General features: G+C 41.2%; 1 protein-coding gene and 1 long non-coding RNA gene across 3 annotated transcripts; both read right to left on the bottom strand.

The window, feature by feature from the left end:
* Window positions 1–5832: 5832 nt before the first annotated feature.
* On the bottom strand, window positions 5833–9666 carry LOC121540681. The gene is made up of 2 exons (XR_005995531.2): window positions 9568–9666; window positions 5833–9501 (listed from the first exon to the last, which is right to left on the bottom strand). It is a non-coding gene; the product is annotated as an uncharacterized LOC121540681 (long non-coding RNA).
* A 25-nt stretch (window positions 9667–9691) lies between these two features.
* On the bottom strand, window positions 9692–21670 carry LOC121540680 (secretory carrier-associated membrane protein 5). Of its 2 annotated transcripts, none has more exons than XM_041849692.2 (7): window positions 21586–21670; window positions 20027–20105; window positions 19449–19568; window positions 17635–17791; window positions 17122–17223; window positions 16690–16807; window positions 9692–9915 (listed from the first exon to the last, which is right to left on the bottom strand). In XM_041849692.2, exons 2-7 carry the CDS (start codon window positions 20031–20033, stop codon window positions 9718–9720), a joined length of 702 nt encoding a protein of 233 aa, XP_041705626.1. In that variant the 5' UTR covers window positions 20034–20105; window positions 21586–21670; the 3' UTR covers window positions 9692–9717. The 2 variants fall into 2 exon arrangements, with proteins under 2 accessions (XP_041705626.1, XP_041705625.1); XM_041849691.2 differs by lacking the exon at window positions 21586–21670 and adding an exon at window positions 20970–21546.
* Window positions 21671–26874: the final 5204 nt, after the last annotated feature.

The raw sequence follows: 26874 nt of genomic DNA, 5'->3' as shown, positions 1-26874 counted from the left end.
GATCGAGGGAGATTATCAGTGGTCTTGTATGTCTTCCATTTCCTAATAATTGCTCCCACAGTTGATTTCTTCAAACCAAGCTGATTACCTATTGCAGATTCAGTCTTCCCAGCCTGGTGCAGGTCTACAATTTTGTTTCTGGTGTCCTTTGACAGCTCTTTGGTCTTGGCCATAGTGAAGTTTGGAGTGTGACTGTTTGAGGTTGTGGACAGGTGTCTTTTATACTGATAACAAGTTCAAACAGGTGCCATTAATACAGGTAACGAGTGGAGGACAGAGGAGCCTCTTAAAGAAGAAGTTACAGGTCTGTGAGAGCCAGAAATCTTGCTTGTTTGTAGGTGACCAAATACTTATTTTCCACCATCATTTGCAAATAAATTCATTAAAAATCCTACAATGTGATTTTCTGGATTTTATTTTCTCATTTTGTCTGTCATAGTTGACGTGTACCTATGATGAAAATTACAGGCCTCTCTCATCTTTTTAAGTGGGAGAACTTGCACAATTGGTGGCTGACTAAATACTTTTTTCCCCCACTGTATATATCAACTAATTGGCGAGGGCACTAGAACAGTCTGCAGCACCCAGCCTCACCCTACTAGAATCTGAAGTCAAATGTCTACTGTTTACTGATGATCTGGTGTTTCTGTCACCAACCAAGGAGGGCCTACAGCAGCACCGAGATCTATTGCACAGATTCTGTCAGACCTGGGCCCTGACAGTAAATCTCAGTAAGACAAAAATAATGGTGTTCCAAAAAAGGTCCACAAATACAAATTCCACCTAGACACCGTTGCCCTAGAGCACACAAAAAACTATACATAACTCGGCCTAAACATCAGCGCCACAGGTAACTTCCACAAAGCTGTGAACGATCTTAGAGACAAGGCAAGAAGGGCCTTCTATGCCATCAAAAGGAACATAACATTTGACATACCAATTAGGATCTGGCTAAAAATACTTGAATACTTCCCATTTGTACTTTAACTATTTGCACATTGTTACAACACTGTATATATACATAATATGACATTTGAAATGTCTTTATTATTTTGGAACTTCTGAGTGTAATGTTTACTGTTAATATTTATAGTTAATTTCACTTTTGTTTACTATCTACTTCACTTGCTTTGGCAATGTTAACACACGTTTCCCATGCCAATAAAGCCCTTGAAATGAATTGAATTGAATTGAGAGAGTCAGACAGACAGAATGTGTTACAGAGAGAAAGAGAGAGAGAGACTACCTTCTAGTGTTTCCCTCTTGTGGACAAACATGATGGAACAGTACTGCCAAACATAGAGTGAGACCTGGTTCCATTTCAGCCTTTAGCTCCTCCTTCCTTCAGCTCCTGAACCTAAAAGGTAGGGGAGGGTGGGGTTAGTTGAGCCACCCCTGGTTTCTAGGAAACCATACACAAAATTAATTTCATGGAGTCTGTGAAGGAAGAAAACCACATGGAAAAAGTGGTAAGCAAGTTAGGTCCAAAAAACTGATTTGCACAAAGTCAAATTAAATTATTGTATTATGTTTCAAGATGCTTGTATCATTGTTGAGCCAATGGCCACCATACCCCGTACAAATGATGAATACATTTTGTCAGCTTTATGCATAACATGCATAGTATTTTTCGCAATGTGTCATGCATGTGAACTCAAGATAGTGCATTTTTATTGTTACAGAGCAGACATCATCATGCCTCGTGTACACAAATGTAAACCCCCCCCTTGAGGTTCTTGAGAGGAAGTGCGGGAAGAAGGGAAGACTGAATGACAGTGAAGAGGTACACTGACAAAAAAAGTAAATGAACATGAACCTGTGCGAAAGAGAGGCCATGATAGAGTAGCAGAGGCACACGAGGTCTTATCTGATGACATGGTGCCTGAGCTTGCTAAACATATCAATAATTTTGCGGACCAGTTTCATGGTCTTAGTAGCCTCAAATGCATAGAACTTGCCTATGAATTGGCGCATCAATACAACACCCCTGTCCCAGACCACTGGTCAAGAAATGGAAGGGTAAGTGATATCGAACAGAGAGATCTACTGTATCTGAATGTAGGAATACATTTAAGATATGTGGTCCTCTGTAGATCAGCTGGTAGAGCACGGCGCTTGTAACGCCAAGGTAGTGGGTTCGATCCCCGGGACCACCCATACACAAAAAAATGTATGCACACATGACTGTAAGTCGCTTTGGATAAAAGCGTCTGCTAAATGGCATATTATTATATACAATAAACCACACCTCCATTCCATGAATTAAACTTTGACCTACCAGCACCATCAAATCAAATGAAATCAAATCAAATTTTATTGGCCACATGCGCTGAATACAACAGGTGCAGACATTACAGTGAAATGCTTACTTACAAGCCCTTAACCAACAGTGCATTTATTTTTTATAAAAAAGTAAAATAAAACAACAACAAAAAAGTGTTGAGAAAAAAAGAGCAGAAGTAAAATAAAATAACAGTAGGGAGGCTAAATATACAGGGGGGTACCGGTGCAGAGTCAATGTGCAGGGGCACCGGCTAGTTGAGGTAGTTGAGGTAATATGTACATGTGGGTAGAGTTAAAGTGACTATGCATAAATACTTAACAGAGTAGCAGCAGCGTAAAAAGGATGGGGTGGGGGGGGCAGTGCAAATAGTCCGGGTAGCCATGATTAGCTGTTCAGGAGTCTTATGGCTTGGAGGTAGAAGCTGTTGAGAAGTCTTTTGGACCTAGACTTGGCACTCCGGTACCGCTTGCCGTGCGGTAGCAGAGAGAACAGTCTATGACTAGGGTGGCTGGAGTCTTTGACAATTTTGAGGGCCTTCCTCTGACACCGCCTGGTATAGAGGTCCTGGATGGCAGGAAGCTTGGCCCCAGTGATGTACTGGGCCGCACTCACCAACTGTCACAGGACACCATCACTGTGGTGAGGTGAGTCAGGTGCAGGGGGGTAAATCACAGAATAACAGGATTTATTCTGAACCACAGAGTTACGCAGTAATACGGAAAACAGGCACACTGGAAAATACAAAGCACACAGGGAATATTCCCAGCGATACAAAATACACGGAGCTCCACAATAAACAATCACACACAAAGACATGGGGGGCAGAGGGAACACGTATACAGGTACTGATGAGGGGATATGAACCAGGTGTGTGTAATAAACAAGACAAAACAAATGGAATGATGAGATGAGGAGCGGCAGTGGCTAGAAGGCCGGTGACGACGAACGCCGAAGCCTGCCCGAACCAGGAGAGGAGGCAGCTTCGGAGGAAGTCGTGACAATCACACACTTACCCCAAGGAGGCTCAATATACCCTGTCCCTTTGCTCAACTCATCCCATACCCGGAGTAGGTTGTGCCAAGAGACCACTTCTTTGGATAAGCTATGTTTTCAAAACTGTGATGTTGACATGAATTCTGATTATTTCCTGGGACACACAACATCCTGAAATATATGTAGATATCTTTGTTTGAAAGAATACTATATTTCCCTTAACATAGTGATGCTGAATGTAAAATATGGCTCAACTTACCCCACTCTACTCTACCATTGGTTGCTGTAAAAAATGGCTCAACTTACCCCCACTCTAATCTACCATTGGTTGCTGTAAAAAATGGCTCAACTTACCCCACTCTAATCTACCATTGGTTGCTGTTTCATTACACATTGTGCATTTCATGCATTTGCAATTGAACAGCTATTCAGTTATTATATGTTTATATAGATATAGTTGTATATATATACACTACTGGTCAAAAGTTTTAGAACACCTACTCATTCAAGGGTTTTTCTTTATTTTTACTATTTTCTACATTGTAGCATAATAGTGAAGACATCAACACTATGAAATAAAACATATGGAATCATGTAGGACCCCAAAAAGTGTTTAACAAATCAAAATATATTTTATTTTGATTTGTTAAACACTTTTTTGGTTACTACATGATTCCATATGGGTTATTTCAGTTTTGATGTCTTCACAATTTTTCTACAATGTAGAAAATAGTAAAAATAAAGAAAAACCCTTGAATAAGTAGGTGTTCTAAAACTTTTGACCGGTAGTGTAAATATATATATTCTATATTTGAGTGCTATAATACTTTGGCTGTCATGGGAGATTGCGTGCTGTCTCTCGCACTCTCATTATCCCATCATTGACATAAATGCCCCAGGAGCACTCAGGAAGAGAAGTGGTTCGGGGCAAGACAGCCAATGGAATCTCTCTCTCTCTCTCTCACGTTCTCTTCTCTGTCTCTCTCTCTCTCTCTCTCTCTCCACATGGTACACCTAATAAGGTTCATATCCTATTTGACAGTATTGACAGATAAATAGTTGGACAGTCTTTAAATAACAGCTAGTGAACAATTTTAAGAGATTCCTCCGCTACACTACCCCTTTTCTTAATTTGACCAGTTTCCTGTCAGCTCTGTAAATTCAACTCAAAGCTCATTCACTCAATAAAGGAAAGTGGAAAGACACCTTTGAGACCAACTATGAGTCAGATTCATATAACGTCATTTAAATATAGGGCTGTAACTGGTTCCCGGCCTCTCCCACTCACTCCTCGATACTCTGGATGACTGTCTGTGACTGGAAATGATGTTAAGTTGTCTCATGGTGTCTACAGCCATGATCTATTACAGCAGTAGTCATAATATACAGCCTTGATCTATTACAGCAGTAGTCATAATATACAGCCTTGATCAACACGCAAACGCTGTTAACACTCAACAGAAAGTAGTTATGACTGATACACTCAAAACGTAATCTTAAACAGTTAGAAGAGCTAGATAAAGATTTGAAGGAGGAAATACTTTAAAGTACTACCTAAGTCGTTTTTTTTGGAGTATCTGTATTTAAAAAAATAATAATTTAAGGGGGTAGATCAGCTTAATATTGATAGATAGATTGTAACTTCCATCAATGTAATTGTCTGCATCACTTCCAATCCCCCATGTTTTTATATATCTGTATTTTACTTTGCTATTTATATTTTTTGACTAAGTAACTACTTTTACTTCACTACATTCCTAAAGAAAGTATACTTCCCCGACACCCAAAAGTACTTGGTCCAATTCACGCACTTATCAAGAGAACATCCCTGGTCATCCCTACTGCCTCTGATCTGGCAGACTCACTAAACACACACGCTTCGTTTGTAAATGATGTCTGAGTGTTGGAGTGTGCCCCTGGCTATCTGTAAATGATGTCTGAGTGTTGGAGTGTGCCCCTGGCTATCTGTAAATGATGTCTGAGTGTTGGAGTGTGCCCCTGGCTATCTGTAAATGCTGTCTGAGTGTTGGAGTGTTGCCCCTGGCTATCTGTAAATGATGTCTGAGTGTTGGAGTGTGCCCCTGGCTATCTGTAAATGATGTCTGAGTGTTGGAGTGTGCCCCTGGCTATCTGTAAATGATGTCTGAGTGTTGGAGTGTGCCCCTGGCTATCTGTAAATGATGTCTGAGTGTTGGAGTGTGCCCCTGGCTGTGCCCCTGGCTGTGCCCCTGGCTATCTGTAAATGATGTCTGAGTGTTGGAGTGTGCCCCTGGCTGTGCCCCTGGCTGTGCCCCTGGCTATCCCACGTCTTCTTCTTTCTTTTTAATGGTACCTTCTGGTTTGCTTAATATAAGGATTTTTAAATTATTTATACTTTTTGATACTTAAGTATATTTAATAACCAAATTCTTTTAGAATTTTACTCAAGTAGTATTCTACTGGTTGACTTTCACTTTTACTTGAGTCATTTTCTATTAAGGTATCTTAACTTTTACTCAAGTATGACAATTGGGTACTTTTTCTACCGCTGACAAAAAACACTCAGTGACACAATATGCAACAATGGCGGTTTATTATCCATCAGGGAAAGATCAAAATAATATAAAAATTCAAACACAGTCTCCTGAACGATCATATAACATTAATATCCATATGATCATAGCATGTACACCTAGCCTGTGTAGACCTGTGCTAAATTTATCCATGGCAACGTTATTAAACATGAACCTCACCTCAAGTCATTTACGTATCTATACCTATGTTATTATAGTACAGGATACATATTAAAACCCATACAGAAGGTAGATGGGGATCAATGAGAAATGGCTTTCAAATGCTGTGAAGCAACATACATGACCCAACATCAACACGTTAATATGGAAGACTGCTGTCCGTCAAATGGACTGCAGTTCACCGTCTCCAAGGGTGCGCCTGAAACCACACCCTATTCCAGACGAGGTCAGCGTCTCAAATTGCATCGTATTCCCTATGTAGTGCACCAGAAGTAGTTCACTACAGGGGGGAATAGGGTGCCATTTTGGACGTACACAGAGCATTGGACTTTGGTCTAAAGTAGTGCACTACATAGGGAATAGGGTGCCATTTCAGACAAGACTACAGAGCATTTGTAAATGGGTCAGCTTGGACACAGCTGTATTTAACATCAATAAACCAAACATACTGTTGTGTGCCTCGTGTACACAACATGGCACAACGGTCTGGTCCGACTCACGAATTCACCAAAACCACACCTATCGACTTACGACACACAGAAACGTTGGTTTTGTTCTGTAGCACGTACTATAATACACAGTAAAGAACCAAGGCTTCTGTCAACCTAACAGAGCGTGTTACTACTACAGATGGACACGGTAAACGTAAAGGATTATAGCCTGGTTAAACCAGACTGAATGCTGCGCTCACCACTGTCTCACTATCAACGGTGAAACGTAGTGACATCAGAACAGAGGCCAGGCTAAAGGGATTTTACAGGCTACTGGATTAGATACTGTATACTATGTTATTTTGCTGGTGCGATATTAACAATCTATCATCATCAGCAGCCTATATATCACTTTACAGACATGACCTATTCTGCTTTTACTGGCAAGGGTACATGCTGCTTTATATATAAACTGAGACTGCAAACATGGGCTCCACTGAGGTTTATCATTTTATAGTTACAAGTTGATCTGTAAATTCATATTTATATTGCTCCAGTATGTTTAAGTGGATACAGCGAGCACGGAGTCGAAATTCCAGTTTGAGCAACAAAAAATAGTATTATTCAACGATAATATGAATAAAAACACGTTAGAAGCCTTTAGAAACCGCTAATAACAGTAACCATGGAGACACAAAGAACAGAGCTGCATTCTACCTCACATACATCATAGAACATATACAGGAAAATCCAGGTCTGTACAACGACAACAAAAAATGTTTAGGAAAAAAATACTTAAAAGAAAATCATATTGAACATCATCACACAATCAGACAAGAAGACATTTCACAGGTTTTTGAAATAACTGACATTCGGGTGTACACATCTTCACATTTGTTTCAAGTCTAATATTGTATACACATTTTTTTGTAATATCCATCTTTTACATTTTAAAAGTTATCTTCTTGAGACTAAAACCTTTTCCACTGCAGTCAAATGTAGCTATGCAGTAGTTCCATCTCTAAATGAAAACATCAATAAAGGCTAGGCAGTTATTTTCTTCCCGTTTCAGTTCATAAAATGAGATGTTTGTATTAACAATATTCTATGTTTTCTATATATACCATATCACATCTATGCTCATGTACTAACGTTAACAGCCACATTTGATGTTCTCACTTGTAAAGGTTAAAATCCACAATTACCCAGCAGGCAAAACTGATTGAAATAATGTAATGATGACATCATTACAACCAGCTTTGCCCCATGGGTAATGTAGTCTTTTATTTAGCATTTGCTTCACAGGGTTCCCTTAAGGATTAGTGAGAGGATTGACCAATGGGAATAAACGTTCATAACATCTAACATCTGTCCATCTACAAACAGCAAATACTGTATCTTCAATGGGGAATTAAGAATACGTTTTGGAAATGTTCCATTGGTTCCATAATTCCCTTCTGCCCCTTACAGACAGAACTATTTTGGTTCACCTAGTCGAAATTCTTAACTGGATTATAGTAGTCATTTACTTATCTGGAATGTTCCATCCTATGCAAACCTTAACACTGTGCTTAAATTGGTTATTATTAAACATCTGTTAATTATTTCACTTATAGTCAACAGAATAACATGTTCGCTCGAAATGCACTCCCCATAACCTGAAATAATTTAACTCCTCTCTAATATGGCTAATGTTAATGACGGGGAGATGACGCCAACAGAACATCTGGTATTTCAACTGTAGACAGACTAACCTGTAGCTATCTAGCAACTAGGTAAGATCTAAAAACATAGAAATACAATAGAAGTCAATTTATGTCAAAAAAAAAAGGTAAAACAAGGTAGAGGCTATCACGCCTTTTTCCTGAGAATCTAAGTAATACAAAACAAAAATTCAACATGGACAAAATTGTGACAATCCTTTTTAAATATGATTAAATACGATTTTTTTTCGGCATGTTGTAAATAATAATAATAATAAATAATGTTGTCATGACAACAATACAGCGCTGCAAAAATTTTTTTTTAACTGTTTCTCAAAAAACACGACGAAAGATCACAATCCTACTACACCGGGTCCCATGTGGCTCAGTTGGTAGAGAATGGCGCCTTGCAATGCCAGGGTTGTGGGTTCAAATTGCCACAAGGGGACCAGTACAAAAATGTATGCTCACTACTGTAAATTGCTCTGGATAAGAGCGTCTGCTAAAATGTAAGAGATGTACTAGTTCGTGCTAAGCGTCTTCCATAAAATAAACACCCTTACAATGAGATCACTCACTGAAACCAATATATATATATTATTTTTTTTTTAAACATGGCATTGGCTCTAGTAAGACTGTGTTGTATTATTCTATTCGAAGCTAATGAGCATTAGCTCTGGATAAGAGCGTCTGCTAAATAACTAAAATGTAAATGTGATTGCAGGGCAGTGCAGGGGGTTGTAGTGTCTGTCCTGGCACACGGAAGCAGATCAATTCATCTTGTGTGTACTATTGTTATTACTATGTGTAATAACTATGTGCACCGGTTGGCGTGTTGGTCCACGTTAGGAGATAGGTGTTCCGAGTTCAGTCAAATTATTATTCCTACATTTAGGAAAACCTTTGAAGCAAAATCAAAACAGTATGACACATTTTCATTTATATCTTTTTTTTTTTTGTATCTAAGAATCATCTGAATGGCACCGTAATTGTGAATTGTGGTTCTCATTTGATGATCATCCCTTTTCATCTGTCCAGTCTGTCCCTCACCTAGCCTGGGTGACTCCCTCACCTAGCCTGGGTGACTCCCTCACTTAGCCTGGGTGACTCCCTCACCTAGCCTGGGTGATTCCCTCACCTAGCCTGGGTGTCTCCCTCACCTAGCCTGGGTGACTCCCTCACCTAGCCTGGGTGACTCCCTCACCTAGCCTGGGTGACTCCCTCACCTAGCCTGGGTGACTCCCTCACCTAGCCTGGGTGACTCCCTCACCTAGCCTGGGTGTCTCCCTCACCTAGCCTGGGTGACTCCCTCACCTAGCCTGGGTGATTCCCTCACCTAGCCTGGGTGTCTCCCTCACCTAGCCTGGGTGACTCCCTCACCTAGCCTGGGTGATTCCCTCACCTAGCCTGGGTGTCTCCCTCACCTAGCCTGGGTGTCTCCCTCACCTAGCCTGGGTGACTCTGTTCCTGCTCTCATGCCAACTGACAATTCCATAAGGAGTTGACGAGAGAGCAGACTCACCCCCCCCCCCCCCACACTCCCCCCTGTCTCCTACCCTCACCTCCACCCTGCCCTACATGCCCGGGTCGTCGTAGTTGTAGGTGGGTGCCTGTGAGTACTGGGGCTGTTGTTGCTGCATGGCTCCCTGCGCCACCCCTACAGCGGCCTGCTGCGCTGCCTGCTGGACGTGAGGGTTCTTCCAGGCCCCGGTGGTCCACTCCTCCTGGGCTTTACTCATACTGCCCCCAGTGCCACGGTACATGTTGTGCACCTGGAGAGAGTCAGGGAGACGGTGTTAGAGTGAGTTATGCTACTGCAGCTCATTCAGAGGAACATAAGAAAGAGTCCTGTCTTTGCTCATGTTGTCCCTGGTGTTACGTTGTTCCACCTGAAGAGAGAGACAGATTGAGAGATGGTGTGAGAGAGAGATTTATAGAATACTGCTCCGGTACCACGGTACATGTTGTGCTTCCTGGAGAGAGTCAGGGAGCGATTGAGATGGTGTTAGAGAGATACAGTGCTGTGAAAAAGTATTTGCCCCCTTTCTAATTTTCTCTACTTTTGCATATTTGTGATACTGAATGTTATCAGATCTTCAACCAAAACCTAATATTAGATAAAGGGAACATAAGTGAACAAATAACACAACAATTACATATTTATTTCATAAACAAAGTTACGCAACACCCAATGCCCCTGTGTGAAAAAGTAATTGCTCCCTTACACTCAATAACTGGTTGTGCCACCTTTAGCTGCAATGACTCCAACCAAATGCTTCCTGTAGTTGTTGATCAGTCTCTCACGTCGCTGTGGAGGAATTTTGGCCCACTCTTCCATGCAGAACTGCTTTAACTCAGTGACGTGTGGGTTTTCAAGCATGAACTGCTCGTTTCAAGTCCTGCCACAACATCTCATTTGGGATTAGGTCTGGACTTTGACTTGGCCATTCCAAAACTTCCAATTTGTTGCTTTTTAGCTATTTTCATGTAGACTTGATTGTGTGTTTTGGATCATTGTCTTGCTGCATGACCCAGCTGCGCTTCAGCTTCAGCTCACAGACGGATGGTCTGACATTCTCCTGTAGAATTCTCTGATACAGAGCAGAATTCATGGTTCCTTCTATTAAGGCAAGTCGTCAGGTCCTGAGGCAGCAAAGCATCCCCCAAACCATCACACCACCACCACCATGCTTGACCTTTGGTATGATGTTCTTACTGTGGAATGCAGTGTTTGGTTTTCGCCAGTTATAATGGGACCCATCTCGTCCAAAAAGTTGACTCAAGTTTGCCAAAAAGCACCTGGATGATCATCAAGACTCTTGGAAGAATGTTCTATGGACAGATGATTCAAAAGTATAACTTTTTGAACGACATGGTTCCAGTAAACCAAACTCTGCATTCCACAGTAAGAACATCATACCAAAGGTCAAGCATGGTGGTGGTGGTGTGATGGTTTGGGGATGCTTTGCTGCCTCAGGACCTGGACGACTTGCCTTAATAGAAGGAACCATGAATTCTGCTCTGTATCAGAGAATTCTACAGGAGAATGTCAGACCATCCGTCTGTGAGCTGAAGCTGAAGCGCAGCTGGGTCATGCAGCAAGACAATGATCCAAAACACACAATCAATTCTACATGAAAATTGCTAAAAAGCAACAAATTGGAAGTTTTGGAATGGCCTAGTCAAAGTCCAGACCTAATCCCAAATGAGATGTTGTGGCAGGACTTGAAACGAGCAGTTCATGCTTTAAAACCCACACGTCACTGAGTTAAAGCAGTTCTGCATGGAAGAGTGGGCCAAAATTCCTCCACAGCGACGTGAGAGACTGATCAGGAAGCATTCAGGAAGCATTTGGATGGAGTCATTGCAGCTAAAGGTGGCACAACCAGTTATTGAGTGTAAGGGGGCAATTACTTTTTCACACAGGGGAATTGGGTGTTGCATAACTTTGTTCATGAAATAAGTATGTAATTGTCGTGTTATTTGTTCACTTATGTTCCCTTTATCTAATATTAGGTTTTGGTTGAAGATCTGATAACATTCAGTATCACAAATATGCAAAAGTAGAGAAAATTAGAAAAGGGGCAAATACTTTTTCACAGCACTGCATTTATATTACCGCGAGTAACACACCGTAGAGGCCAGACTATAAATATTATTTGTCCATCGACTACATTGCGGACGAGTCAGGGATATTAATGGAATCTATTTAACAGGGATATTAATTAACAGTTCAGTGTTCACATCAATGAAGTGTAAATGTGCCTGAGTTAGCAGAAGAGAGCATTTTCACCTGTCTGTAGCACCTGAGATGTGAGTGATATTTCAGTGCTGATCTGGGATCAGGTCTTCCCCTTCTCCATGTAATCTTTATTCATTCTGACCTAAAAAGCAAAACTGATCCTAGATCAGGCCTCCTACTCTAAGACACTTTATATGAATGTGGGCCCTGATCTCCTGTGACTATAGCAGCCCATCAAGTTGTTGTCCTCTTCAGGTCAAAGACACTAAAGGATGCTTGCCAAAGACGAACAGATGTAAAAAAAATGTGCTATATTTCCTGCCGACTCCCACGTAAACCAAGAAAATGTGGTCAGAAAGATAAGATGTTACATTTGTGGGTTTGACTTGACAGTTTGCTATTGGCCTCGACAGAGAAGAGCAGTACTAGAAGTACTGTAGTAGTTATGGGAAACTGTTGTCGCAGCTGAATCATATCCACAGAAACCACATTGCACATATTTCTAGAGTCCATTACACTCTAGTCAGAGTGAGAAATGTGCAAGACAGAGCTTTAGCGTAAAGTGCTAGGTAGGTCTGTGGCAGTCAAGAACTTTAGTCAGCCGGTGACTGTTTTTATTTTTTTTATTTAACCTTTATTTAACCAGGTAAGCCAGTTGAGAACAAGTTCTCATTTACAACTGCGACCTGGCCAAGATAAAGCAAAGCAGTGCGATAAAAAACAACAACACAGAGTTACATACCGGGGTAAACAAAACATAAAGTCAAAAATACAATAGAAAATATATATACAGTGTGTACGAATGTAGTAAGTTATGGAGGTAAGGCAATAAATAGGCCATAGTGCAAAATAGTTACAATTTCGTATTCTGGAATGATAGATGTGCAAAAGATGATGTGCAAATAGAGATACTGGGGTGCAAATTAGCTAAATAAATAACAATATGGGGATGAGGTTGGGTGGGCTAATTTCAGAATGGCTGTGTACAGGTGCAGTGATCGGTAAGCTGCTCTGACAACTGACGCTTAAAGCTGTCGGTCTCACAGTAATTGACCGTTAATTAACATAAACACATTTAGCATCTCCTGGCTTCCACCCATATCCTACAAGCCACTGATGCAGACCTTTGGAACATCTACATTTTAAAAAGTATAATAAATCCATGTAATATAGCCTACACCATCACAATAAATCCATTATTTAGTTTAGACAGGTCTAAAGAAGCATGATATGAAGAAAATCTAGTCTAATTCAGAAGAACAGAATAGCATACTCTGAGTTGTCCTTATGTTAGGTCGTGATCTGGCTATGCCATATGGCTGTGGGCTACACTAGTTCATTTAGCAGACAAGATTGGCTTAGAATTCCGTGGTATTATTTTATAGTATGAAGAATACAACTGAACAAAGCTGAATAAAATAGAAAGGATATTTTCTCCAAATGGTTTGAGGGAGTGCGCACATGCGGCTATTCTGTGTTGAGCGGTTAACAAAGAAATAGGTACTCCTATATGCTTAATTTAGAGTTATTAATGTAACTTTAGTTGTTCTACAAACGTTGGGCTATATGTTTAGATTTTTAATACATTGTAAGGCTGCATGATGAGACTCAAATGTTGATTTGAAAAAAGTTGCTTGAAAGGCATGAGCTCTGCTTAGTTTTTCTGCGCAGGCTGCAAACACTTCATCAGTCTCTCATTCACAATTTGACAAGCACTTGATAATGCCTAGAATTTCACGGCGGCATCCCCTTTGTGTGGCCGTATCCATGCCTTTTGCGGCCAGTGGTGGTTGTGCACTTCTCCCTGAGTGCTGCGCGCTCCATCACGTGATCGGGTCTTTCTCACAGGCTACAAGTGAAGACAGACACATCGGGGGCGCAACTGCGCGCGTCCTTATCCAATTCCGAGGTGCATGTTGAAGATATTGGAAGAACTGTCCACATTTACTTTTCGTCAACCAACAAGATGAGTAGGCCTAACGAACAGCAAAAGCACTAGCCTATGTCAATCTACTATCCCCCATAGTACAAAAGTTGACCTATTCTATTCTGTGTGAGAAATAAATATTCCAATCATAGTCTGGGACAGTTGTGGGATGCGATAGATCCCAAATTAATACAACCACTAGCATCAAAAAAACCTGTTTTAAGCAATGAGCCTGACGCAACAGATGAGAACGTTTGGCTTAAAATGTTGATAAACTATTCAGCTATTTCTTCACATTATAAGCGCAGCAATGCGCACATGGCAGTAGGCTATAAGCGCGACTGTTCCATTAGCGGGAAAACACCATTATCAAAAGTGACCGCAAATGCAATTATCCACTCGTCTCCTGAGTGGCGCAGTGGTCTAAGGCACTGCATCGCAGTGCTAGCTGTGCCACTAGAGATCCTGGTTCGAATCCAGGCTCTGTCGCAGCCGGCCGCGACCGGGAGACTCATGGGCGGCGCACAATTGGCCTAGCGTCGTCCAGGGTAGGGGAGGGAATGGCCGGCAGGGATGTAGCTCAGTTGATAGAGCATGGCGTTTGCAACGCCAGGGTTGTGGGTTCGATTCCCACGGGGGACCAGTATGAAAAAAATATATAAAATATGTATTCACTAACTGTAAGTCGCTCTGGATAAGAGCGTCTGCTAAATGACTAAAATGTAAATGTAAATGTAAATGTAATGCTTTTATTATAAAGGTGCATTTTTATGGTGAAAATGATCTTCCCAAACTTGAAACTCACGCGCTGCTTATGTATGCCAGTTAGGCTCTAAACCCCTTGTAAAGCGGATGAATGTGCTTAATTTTAAGAAGTTATTTGGCCACTTTAGTTGTGATACAAACCTTATCAAAACATATAGGCCTATGGGCTAGGCTACATGAGGTGTGCGACTATGATTAGAAAAAGTCGCAAAAAAAGGCAGTTTCTTATGCTGGGCATCATTCACAAGTGATAGGCTAATATTGTCACCCATCAGACTATTCTTGATTTAATCTTGTCTTTACATATACTAAATAATATACAGTACCAGTCAAAAGTTTGGACACACCTACTCATTCAAGGGTTTTTCTTTGTTTTTACTATTTTTTACATTGTAGAATAATAGTGAAGACATCAAAACTATGTAATAACACATATTGAATAATGTAGTAACCCAAAAAGTGTTAAACAAATCAAAATATATTTTAGATTTTAGATTCTTCAAAGTAGCCACCCTCTGCATTGTTGGCTGCTTTTCCTTCACTCTGTGGTCCAACTCATCCCAAACCATCTCAATTGGGTTGAGGTCGGGTGATTGTGGAGGACAGGTCATCTGATGCAGCACTCCATCACTCTCCTTCTTGGTAAAATAGCCCTTACACAGCCTGGAGGTGTGTTGGGTCATTGTCCTGTTGAAAAACAAATGATAGTCCCACTAAGCGCAAACCAGATGGGATGGCGTATCACTGCAGAATGCTGTGGTAGCCATGCTGGTTAAGTGTGCCTTGAATTCTAAATAAATCACAGACAGTGTCACCAGCAAAGCACCCCCACACCATCACACCTCCTCCTCCATACTTCATGGTGGGAACCACACATGCGGAGATCATCCGTTCACCTACTCTGCGTCTCACAAAGGCACAGCGGTTGGAACCAAAAACCTCAAATTTGGACTCAGCAGACCAAAGGACAGATTTCCACCGGTCTAATGTCCATTGCTCGTGTTTCTTGGCCCAAGCAAGTCTCTTCTTCTTATTGGTGTCCTTTAGTAGTGGTTTCTTCTGAGGCTGGTAACTCTAATGAACTCATCCTCTGCAGCAGAGTTTACTCTGGGTCTTCCTTTCCTGTGGCGGTCCTCATGAGAGCCAGTTTCATCATAGCGCTTGATGGTTTTTGATGCCAAGAGTGAGCAAAGCTGTCATAAAGGCAAAGGGTGGCTACTCTGAAGAATCTAAAATCTAAAATATATTTTGATTGGTTTAATACTTTTTTGTTAACTACATGATTCCATATGTGTTATTTCATAGTTTTGATGTCTTCACTATTATTCTACAATGTAGAAAATTGTAAAAAATAAAAATAAAAATAAAAAACTTGAATGAGTAGGTGTGTCCAAACTTTTGACTGGTACTGTATGTCTGAAATTTGTTTTGATTTAGAATGGACCATTATCATGCACCTGTCTTGAAACAGGGGCAGTGGGAAAAAATACATGTCATCTATGCACTTAAATAGCGACTGGAGGATGCTTTTACCCGTGGTTTATTTTCATGCCAACCAGGTAGGCTATACTCCTGTTTTAAAGAGAAGCAATGTGCTTAATATTAGGAAGGTTGAGAAATAAATATAGTAGGCCTAGCCTATAGAAAGCTGAAGGGATCCTCCTCTTTTTAATAGAGGCCATCACTCTGTTTTCTCACGCAATTGCATAGCCTGTTGAAATGTTGCGCAACATGAGCTTATGGACTCTCATGAAGTGTTTGATTAGATTTTTGATAACATTAGCATTGATGTCAGAGTGATTAGAGGGACAATAGAGAGCTGAGTACCAGGCAGTTAGCAAGTTTGGTAGGCTACTAATGACCATCAGCAGCATCAGACCTCGGAGAAGCCTAATAACCGTGACTAAACGGTAACGTGGAATTTGACTGCCTTCATGACTCGTGACAGCCGGTGTGGCTGTAACACGGTCACCGTAACAGCCCTAGTACTAGGCAGTGCCGAAGTGGAAGTGTATGTAGCACACAAAGACGCACACAAACACACACACACACACACACACACACACAAACACAAACACACACAAATTGTCAATGTATATAGTACTATGGTACCTTGGTGAGCCCGATGAAGGAGAGGACAGCCATGGCAGTGAACATGATGGTGGGGATCAGCATGACTACAGCAGAGCCTGTATTGGTGCTAAAGAAGGTGATGGTCGCCAGCCAGCCGCTGGAGGAAGGAAGAAGAAGAAAACCAAAACAAGTTGACAGGAAGTCGACGCCTGTCCTAAGGCCGGGTTTCATAATGATAACAACGCCGTCAACTGTAAGGCTATGGCCGAAAAATCTGGTCAATCAATCAATCAAATTGAATAGCCCTTTTTTACATCAACAGTTGTCACAAAGTGTTTTACAGTAACCCGGCCTAGAACCCCAAAGAGCAAGGAGAAGTGGCAAGGCAACTATGGAAGAACCCTTCCCTAGAAGGAAGAAACTTTGAGCGGATCCAGACTCAGAGAGGGGAGACCCAGGCTCCATCCTTACCAGACCCCCCAGCCTGGGATCCCTATACACTGGATGATGCTGATCACCACCTGGGCCATGAACACGAAGAAGAACGCCATGAAGTTGAACGAGCTGTCAGTCCTACAGGGGGGAGAGAAGTAAATCTAGTCAGAAATCCAGGCTTGAACCTACTTCGTGGAGAGCGGCTCATAATAATGGCCGGAACGGAGCAAATGGAATGGTATCAACCACCTGGAAACAAGTGTTTGATGTATTTGATGCCATTCCACTGATTCCGCTCCAGTCATTACCACGAGCCCGTTCTCCCCAGTTAAGGTGCCACCAACCTCCTGTACTACTGTATATCTGGGGGGAAATAGCCTGAAGAAAGTGTTTACTGTCTCTCTGCCTCATGCATATAAATCTAATGTAACAAAACGGTGTTCAACGTTTAATTCAACAGAAACGGTACTGTGCTGAACGACCAAAACGTTGGCAAACGTTAAATCGTACTGAACGCACCCCCAGGTGGCAGAAGAAGGGTGTACTTACTTGAAGGCCTTGTAGATGGGTCTGAACCAGCACACGTAGGAGCAGGGGGTGAACAGGATGAGCCACAGAATGGCCATGCCAAAGTTAATTGCTCCGCCCCCGCCGCACATCCACGCCAGGCAGCCAATCAGATTGACCGCCAAGGTGGCACTGTTCACTGTAATGATCACAGATGGAAAAAAAGGTCAAATAATAACTATATTAATGGTGGACCTTGCATTATCTGGAATGCAGTAGCATTGGTCGTGTTTTTTAAATGTAATTTATTTAACCAGGCAGGTCAATTAAAAACAAATTAATATTTACAATGACGCCTGTTGTTCATTAGGGCATGCAACGGAAATGGAAAATGAGTGTGTCTTATTGGACAAGTCACGAGTGGCACAGTGGTCTAAGGCACTGCATCTCAGTGCTTGAGGCTTCACTACAGACCCCCTGGTTCGATTCCAGGCTGTATCACAACCGGCCGTGATTGGGAGTCCCACAGGGCGGCGCACAATTGGCCCAGCGCTGTCTGGGTTTGGCCGGTGTAGGCCGTCATTGTAAATAAGAATTTGTTCTTAACTGACTTGCCTAGTTAAATAAAATAAAAAATGTAAAAAGGTCGTTTCAGTCTGTTTTCATCAGTTTGGTGCCTAACAAACAGGATCATTGTGTTACTTTTTTCCCCATTTCATGTCAGTACAATTACATTGTCTGGGACGGGGACCTTATCTAATTACAGTACAACAGCACAGTCTGTTATTGGATGATTCATCTAGCAAAGTAAAGTTTAATTGGTTGCTTCAGATTTGTATGAGAGTCTGCAGAGGCAGTAAAAGGTAGCTTTATGATTTAGCATCTGAGGTATAGGGAAGAGATCTCCACGACCAAGTTATGGACCGCGTCCCAAATAGAAATACTACACTATAAAGAGTATAGAGTATAGGGTATAGGGTATAGGGTATAGGGTATAGGGTATAGAGTATAGGGTACGTCTGATTGCTATGGCATGTGTATGTTCTGTATTGCCATCTATTCAACACACATTACAGTGACTACTAGGCTAAGAGGCACAAACTAATGATTACCTATTGGGATTATTTATAACATATATTTCACAGGACTTACTTTTACAATCCCCAACCTGAGCGATAATGCTAAATAAAATGCAAATGAGAATGAAAGTTACGCAATCATCCATGTATAAAGTTTACCATTGAACTATTAGCTACACTTTCATCTCTTGTTGTCAAGCCAACGGTATAGAGATGGGAGGCTATTTTACTAGCGGAATGTTGATTGTGATGAAAAAAACATGTCAAGTAACAATTCTTGGCTGGATGCCTGAAAGTCTTATTAAAGAGCTGCCAACCAGCTACACCAACCGTCCTGCTATACCTGTGTTTGTTTCCCGTATTGTTTTGTGAGACGTTAAAAAGTAATCTGAAAAGAGAGGGCCAAACAGTAGTAAAGGACTTTGTTAAATGGGCCGGTGCTGCCCGGTACGGCACCAGCATCTCTAATCTTCTACTGCTTGAGTACCGCCAACTCTCGTAGAATATTAGCTCTAATACTTGATGACTAGACCCAGATGAAGCAAAGTTCTGGACTAAAAAAGCATTCTCAATGGAAAATGGTGTATAAAGGCTTGCTTAATCTGCGTCTGGGAAACCGACACAGATGACTCAGTCTCTAACCACAGGTGTCTTCCAAATGGCACCCTATTCCCTATGTAGTGCACTACTTTTGACCAAAATCCTATGGGCCCTGGTCAAAAGTAGTGCACTAAATAGGGAATAGGGTGCCATTTGGGATGCTCACAAAACACTCACAGATCCATAGGTAGTAGAGCTTCTTGCACATGGAGCGGTGTACATCTGGGATCTCGTTGAAGTCCTGATAGAAACACGGCTTCAGACGGATGAAGCCAGGCAGGGGAGGGAAATTGTTTTCTGTGGGAATGAAATGAAGAGGCTTTATAACATTGATGCTCAGCATTTAACTTACTTAGAAGTCAAATCTTGAATTACAACTAAATCCAAGATAAAATATTATAGTTCCCACAGGGGGCCAGTATGAAAAAAATAAAATAATAATAATGTATGCACTCACTAACTGTAAGTCACTCTGGATAAGAGCTAAATGACTCAAATGTAAATGTAATAGTTAAAGTATAAGCTAAGCATTCAACATGATCAACACACAATTTATCTTAAAGCAGTCAGGTTAAGCATTGTGTACTATAATAATAATAATACATGATAATAACATGCTTATTAACTACTTACTACTAATAACTTATATATCTTACAAAGAGTAGCATGATTCAATATTCAATACAGAAGTCACACTCTACAAAATATTCTACTACTATACTACTATACCATCCTTGTATGTAGACTGTTCTTACCTGCCATCACAATTTGATATTTTCCTCCAGTTGGAAATAAATATTATTCAGACTAAAACTCAACGCCTTGGAAATTAGCCTGAAAAGAATATTACATTGTATCAATATTTCAGCAAAGACATGTGTCATTTTAGCATCATAAACACCATAATTTCCTTCATATTAATTCAAGCAACAAACCGGTATGTAGGCTATCGATATGAAATATGAAAAACCTTGAGCGCCCAATGCATGGGGAGGTAACAGTGTTACTTCGATTATGCATAATATTCTGTGGCTACATTCTGATAGCCTCCTGAATAAGGCCCTTGTTGTCAGGGAGAGATTCATTGTAGCCTGCACAAGATAATCTTTCATTTATTATAATAAAGCTTGACAGTGTGATAAAGGATATTTCTAATATTTGCAGGTATCACAATCATATTTTGACGAGTGAAATAATATTTGTGTCATCATAGCCCATCCAAAATGTGCCATGTTCAACACTCATAGGTTTAGGGTGTATGGATGAAGGGCATTTTCCCAGCATATATTTTTGCACCAAATAGGCCTATACCACCAGATTGAAAACAAATGAGACCACGAATCTATGCAATATGATACGTTTTTCAGATTTGTTATTCATTTTAAAGGATGCGCAGGATGCAGAATGGCGCATCGTGATGAGCACTACTGTCAATGGAGAAAGCAGCGCCCTTCAGATGAGTAACGGTAGAACAGAGCCTAGCCTACGACAATGATGGGGTATTTTCAGCTGGACTGACTCAATAAACAAGTCAAACGATTGTACAATTCCCGCAGCATGATTCGTCTACATTCTACTTATGCACTGATCATTCTGTAAATCTATAATTCGCCCAATCGTGTAATTGAAACATAATGAATGAATTAAACGGAAATAACACCGTGTGGATTCGTTACTTAGAAATGATCTACCTCTTACCTCCTTTTTTCCAAACCTGGAATGATGATACTATGCAACGTTCTTCAATTGCATTCTATAAGGATATTCTTTATGAAACACAACACACGCTCGTCAAATTAAACGAGAGACCTCAATTCTATATTCGATTAAAATCTGAAACGTCTTCACCCAACGAGTTTGGGGGGGTAGAAAGCAATTTCGTGACGTCACGTTTCTACTCTCTCTTTACGCACATATCCCGTTCTCCTAAGAATGGTTTGAGGAAACGGATTCGTTGCTGGCCATAACCGACCCAACAAGAAAACTGTTTACTAGCGGTATTTCACTTTCACTTTCTTAAAGGAAAGGTTCATCTCATTTTCAATGTTATATTGGTTTTTGTGCATCTCTGAGTGATCTATCGATTCCTGGGTAATTTTATGTTTTCGTGTGCATCTGAGTTGTTGGCGTTCAAGCAGGTAGAAATCCGGCCGGTATTACGTAGCACCTTGATAAAGTCGCTCTCACTACCCTGGAAGTTAATAGGAATACGACTTTTAGATCGCGAAAACGTCTATCATACATGTCAGATTTCAATACTAGCCGATGACTTCTCTCGAATTAGCTATTTATCATATTTTTGCGATATTCCTACCTCGAGAAATGTGTAATTTAATGGAGGGTCTAGCACATTTTTCCTGTTTGTCTGCCTCTTTAGTTCAGGATGCATTGTATGGTGCCGTAGCCAGAGATATTATCGAAAGGAGATAGGAATCCAATGACTAAAGGAACGCTTAACGCCCCACCCAGCAGACTGTCGACCAATCGCATTCACGTTGTCATGTTACGTAATGCGGTTGCTAAGCTAATCGTCACGCAATCCCTTCTCAATATCGGTGTATATGTCGAGAAACGTGCCTATTTTCCTCAAAAGTACGTAATGTCACGATTCCAAAGCTATATGATATTACAGATAGCAAGTTAATAATCTCATATCTTGGAAAATATTTGTAATGTTGTACTTCTTGTTGACGAAATTCGTGCTAATGTTGGTTTTTTGAGCTAGCGCCCAATAGACTCCCATTCATTCCTTGAAGGAGAGCGCTCCTTGTCCCAGAATCCCCCAGAATGCACCGCGTGGTCCATTAACGTGGCATGGGCAACGTTTCCCATCTCCTTAAAAGTATATCTGCCGTTGTGAATGATCTGCAGGTTGAACATGGTAAGATTGTAGAGACCTAAATTGATAGTGCAGTTTGTTTATGCGATTTTACAGCTAACTAGCTACTTCACATGCTGATATTGACTTTGGTATTATTATGTGTAGCTACGTTTGCTTGCTTGCTAGCTAGCTACAATAGCTATCCAGCCAGCCCATATAGAGAGCATTGCATTGTGGATTTTGTAGTCGACTTGAGCTGCAACAGATTTCCACAACGATTTTCCATGTTGCTACCAACCTTATTATAAAGCCAAAATAGAACATTTGTTTAACAAAAAATATTGTTCTCACATATTAGTGTTAGGCCTGCCGTACTATAGTTTAAAATATAGATGACAGCTGTTGAGACGCATAATATGCTACAATAGGCCTAGTAATGAAATGCTATACCATTGTAAGAGACCCATAATGAACTGTATTACTCTAGCCTGATAGGCTTTCCCTGTAAATAAGATATAGGCTATCCCCCGCCTTATTTATAATCTCACATATACAGTAGCCAAATACATTTAAACTCTGTTTTTCACAATTCCTGACATTTAATCCTAGAAAAAATCCCCTGTCTTAGGTCAGTTAGGATCACCACTTTATTTTAAGAATGTGAAATGTCAGAATAATAGTAGAGAGAATGATTTATTTCAGCTTTTATTTATTTCATCACATTCCCAGTGGGTCAGAAGTTTACATACACTCAATTAGGATTTGGTAGCATTGCACTTACAGTTTTTAACTTGGGTCAAACATTTCGGGTAGCCTTCCACAAGCTTCCCACAATAAGTTGGGTGAATGTTGGCCCATTCCTCCTGACAGAGCTGGTGTAACTGAGTCAGGTTTGTAGGCCTCCTTGCTCGCACACACTTTTTCAGTTCTGCCAACACATTTTCTATAGGATTGAGGTCAGGGATTTGTGATGGCCACTCCAATACCTTGACTTTGTTGTCCTTAAGCCATTTTGCCACAACTTTGGAAGTATGCTTGGGGTCATTGTCCATTTGGAAGACCTATTTGCGACCAAGCTTTGACTTTGTGGTATCTAAATAATGATGCTAATTATGCTGTGAGAACAAGGAGTCCGCTTACACTGTACTTTGATTATAAAGGTTTATTATTTCAAAGGATTTCAGCGTAAGTTTACAGACATCTGCAGGCATCTGGAGAACAACGGACCCAAAATAATATGGTGTTCTGTCCTCCTTTGTCCCAACCAAGTATTTATAATCTTTAACATGATATGGGTGGTTTCCTCTACAGACCAATCCCATGACTCCACACAACAGACTTCCTCTGTTTTAGGGTGCCCCGATAGAACTGTCCCCCAGCTGCTTCCCTAAGCTGAATCAACATCCTCTAAGATACCATTTGCAAACGTTAGCAAAGTTATAAATTGCTTAGACACCACAACTTCCTGACTGATGTCTTGAGATGTTGCTTCAATATATCCACATCATTTTCCTTCCTCATGATGCCATCTATTTTGTGAAGTGCACCAGTCCCACCTGCAGGAAAGCACCCCCACAGCATGATGCTGCCACCCCCGTGCTTCACGGTTGGGATGGTGTTCTTCGGCTTGCAAGATAACCCCTTTTTCCTCCAAACATAACGATGGGAGCTTCAAGTTCCTTGGTGTCCACATCACCAACGAACTATCATGGTCCAAACACACCAAGACAGTCGTGAAGAGGGCACGACAAAGCCTATTCCCCCTCAGGAGACTGAAAAGATTTGGCATGGGTCCTCAGATCCTCAAAAAATTCTACAGCTGCACCATCGAGAGCATCCTGACTGGTTGCATCACCGCCTGGTATGGCAACTGCTTGGCCTCCGACCGCAAGGCACTACAGAGGGTAGTGCATACGGCCCAGTACATCACTGGGGCCAAGCTTCCTGCCATCCAGGACCTCTATACCAGGCGGTGTCAGAGGAAGGCCCTCAAAATTGTCAAAGACTCCAGCCACCCTAGTCATAGACTGTTCTCTCTGCTACCGCACGGCAAGCGGTACCGGAGTGCCAAGTCTAGGTCCAAAAGACTTCTCAACAGCTTCTACCCCCAAGCCATAAGACTCCTGAACAGCTAATCATGGCTACCCAGACTATTTGCACTGCCCCCCCCACCCCATCCTTTTTACGCTGCTGCTACTCTGTTCATTATTTATGCATAGTCACTTTAACTCTACCCACATGTACATATTACCTCAACTACCTCAACTAGCCGGTGCCCCCGCACATTGACTCTGCAACGGTACCCCCCTGTATATATAGCCTCCCTACTGTTATTTTATTTTACTTCTGCTCTTTTTTTTTCTCAACACTTTTTTTGTTGTTGTTTTATTTTTACTTTTTTTGTTAAAAATAAATGCACTGTTGGTTAAGGGCTGTAAGTAAGCATTTCACTGTAATGTCTGCACCTGTTGTATTCGGCGCATGTGACCAATAAAATTTGATTTGATTTGATGGTCATTATGGCCAAACAGTTCTATTTTTGTTTCATCAGACCAGAGGACATTTCTCCAAAAAGTACGATCTTTGTCCCCATGTGCAGTTGCAAACCGTAGTCTGAATTTTTATGGCGGTTTTGGAGCAGTGGCTTCTTTCTTGCTGAGCGGCCTTTCAGGTTATGTCAATATAGGACTCGTTTTACTGTGGATATAGATACTTTTGTACCTGTTTCCTCCAGCATCTTCACAAGGTCCTTTGCTGTTGTTCTGGGATTGATTTGCACTTTTCACCCCAAAGTACGTTCATCTCTAGGAGACAGAACATGTCTCCTTCCTGAGCGGTATGACGGCTACGTGGTCCCATGGTATTTATACTTGTGTACTACTGTTTGCACAGATGAACGTGGTACCTTCAGGTGTTTGGAAATTGCTTCCAAGGATGAACCAGACTTGTGGAGGTCTACAATTTATTTAGATTTTCCCATAATGTCAAGCAAAGAGGCACTGAATTTGAAGGTAGGCCTTGAAATATATCCACAGTTACACCTCCAATTGACTCAAATGATGTCAATTAGCCTATCAGAAGCTTCTAAAGCCATGACATCATTTTCTGGAATTTTCCAAGCTGTTTAAAGGCACAGTCAACTTAGTGTATGTAAACTTCTGACCTACTGGAATTGTGATACAGTGAATTATAAGTGAAATAATCTGTCTGTAAACAATTGTTGGAAAAATTACTTGTGTCATGCACAAAGTAGATGTCCTGACCGATTTGCCAAAACGATAGTTTGTTAACAAGAAATTTGTGGAGTGGTTGAAAAACAAGTTTTAATGACTCCAACCTAAGTGTATGTAAACTTCCGACTTCAACTGTACCATTGTAGATTGAAGTGGAACAGCCAGAGTTTGGTTTGTAATATCAGTGACTGTAGCCGTGGTTAAAGGGCAGGTACACTAAAACCTCTATACCATAAAGATAAGCTCACATACGCTATTTTCTCTCTCTCTCTCTCTCTCTCTCTCTCTCTCTCTCTCTCTCTCTCTCTCTCTCTCTCTCTCTCTCTCTCTCTCTCTCTCTCTCTCTCTCTCTCTCTCTCTCTCTCTCTCTCTCTCTCTCTCTCTCTCTCTCTCTCTCTCTATATATATATATATATATACTACCGTTCAAAAGTTTGGGGTCAGACATTTCCTTGTTTTCGATGAAAACATACATGAAATGAGTTTGAATAGGAAATATAGCAAAATGCATAGGAAATGTAGTCATTGACAAGGTTAGAAATAATGATTTTTAATTGAAATAATAAATGTGTCCTTCAAACTTTGCAGCAATTACAGCCTTGTAGACCTTTGGCATTCTAGTTGTCAATTTGTTGAGGTAATCTGAAGAGATTTCACCCCATGCTTCCTGAAGCACCTCCCACAAATTGGATTGGCTTGATGGGCACTTCTTTTACGTACCATACGGTCAAGCTGCTCCCACAACAGCTCAATAGGGTTGAGATCCGGTGACTGTGCTGGCCACTCCATTATAGACAGAATACCAGCTGACTGCTTCTTCCCTAAATAGTTATTGCATAGTTTGGAGCTGTGCTTTGGGTCATTGTCCTGTTGTAGGAGGAAATTAGCTCCAATCAAGCGCCGTCCACAGGGTATGGCATGGCGTTGCAAAATGGAGTGATAGCCTTCTTTCTTCAAGATCCCTTTTACCCTGTACAAATCTCCCACTTTACCACCACCAAAGCACCCCCAGACCATCACATTGCCTCCACCATGCTTGACAGATGGCATCAAGCACTCCTCCAGCATCTTTTCATTTGGTCTGCGTCTCACAAATGTTCTTCTTTGTGATCCGAACACCTCAAACTTCGATTTGTCTGTCCATAAAACTTTTTTCCAATCTTCCTCTGTCCAGTGCCTGTGTTCTTTTGCCCATCTTATTTTCATTGGCCAGTCTGAGATATGGCTTTTTCTTTGCAACTCTGCCTAGAAAGTCAGCATCCCGGAGTCGCCTCTTCACTGTTGACGTTGAGACTGGTGTTTTGCAGGTACTATTTAATGAAGCTGCCAGTTGAGGACCTGTGAGGCGTCTGTTTCTCAAACTAGACACTCTAATGTATTTGTCCTCTTGCTCAGTTGTGCGCCGGGGCCTCCCACTTCTCTTTCTATTCTGGTTAGAGCCAGTTTGCGCTGTTCTGTGAAGGGAGTAATACACAGCGTTGTGCGAGATCTTCAGTTTCTTGGCAATTTCTCGCATGGAATAGTTTTCATTTCTCAGAACAAGAACAAG

The sequence above is a fragment of the Coregonus clupeaformis genome, unplaced genomic scaffold, assembly GCF_020615455.1.
Source record: "Coregonus clupeaformis isolate EN_2021a unplaced genomic scaffold, ASM2061545v1 scaf2043, whole genome shotgun sequence".
NCBI lineage: Eukaryota > Metazoa > Chordata > Actinopteri > Salmoniformes > Salmonidae > Coregonus > Coregonus clupeaformis.
Note: the sequence above shows the minus strand (reverse complement) of the source record. Positions and strands in the feature narration are given on the sequence as shown.

What these genes read in the sequence shown, in the direction of transcription:
- LOC121540680 (XM_041849692.2), bottom strand. An exon ending in CCCATCTACAAGGCCTTCAA is followed by an intron (nt 17,224 to 17,634) that starts GTAAGTACACCC and finishes TCCCCCCTGTAG; the next exon opens with GACTGACAGCTCGTTCAACT. An exon ending in ATCCCAGGCTGGGGGGTCTG is followed by an intron (nt 16,808 to 17,121) that starts GTAAGGATGGAG and finishes TCCTTCCTCCAG; the next exon opens with CGGCTGGCTGGCGACCATCA.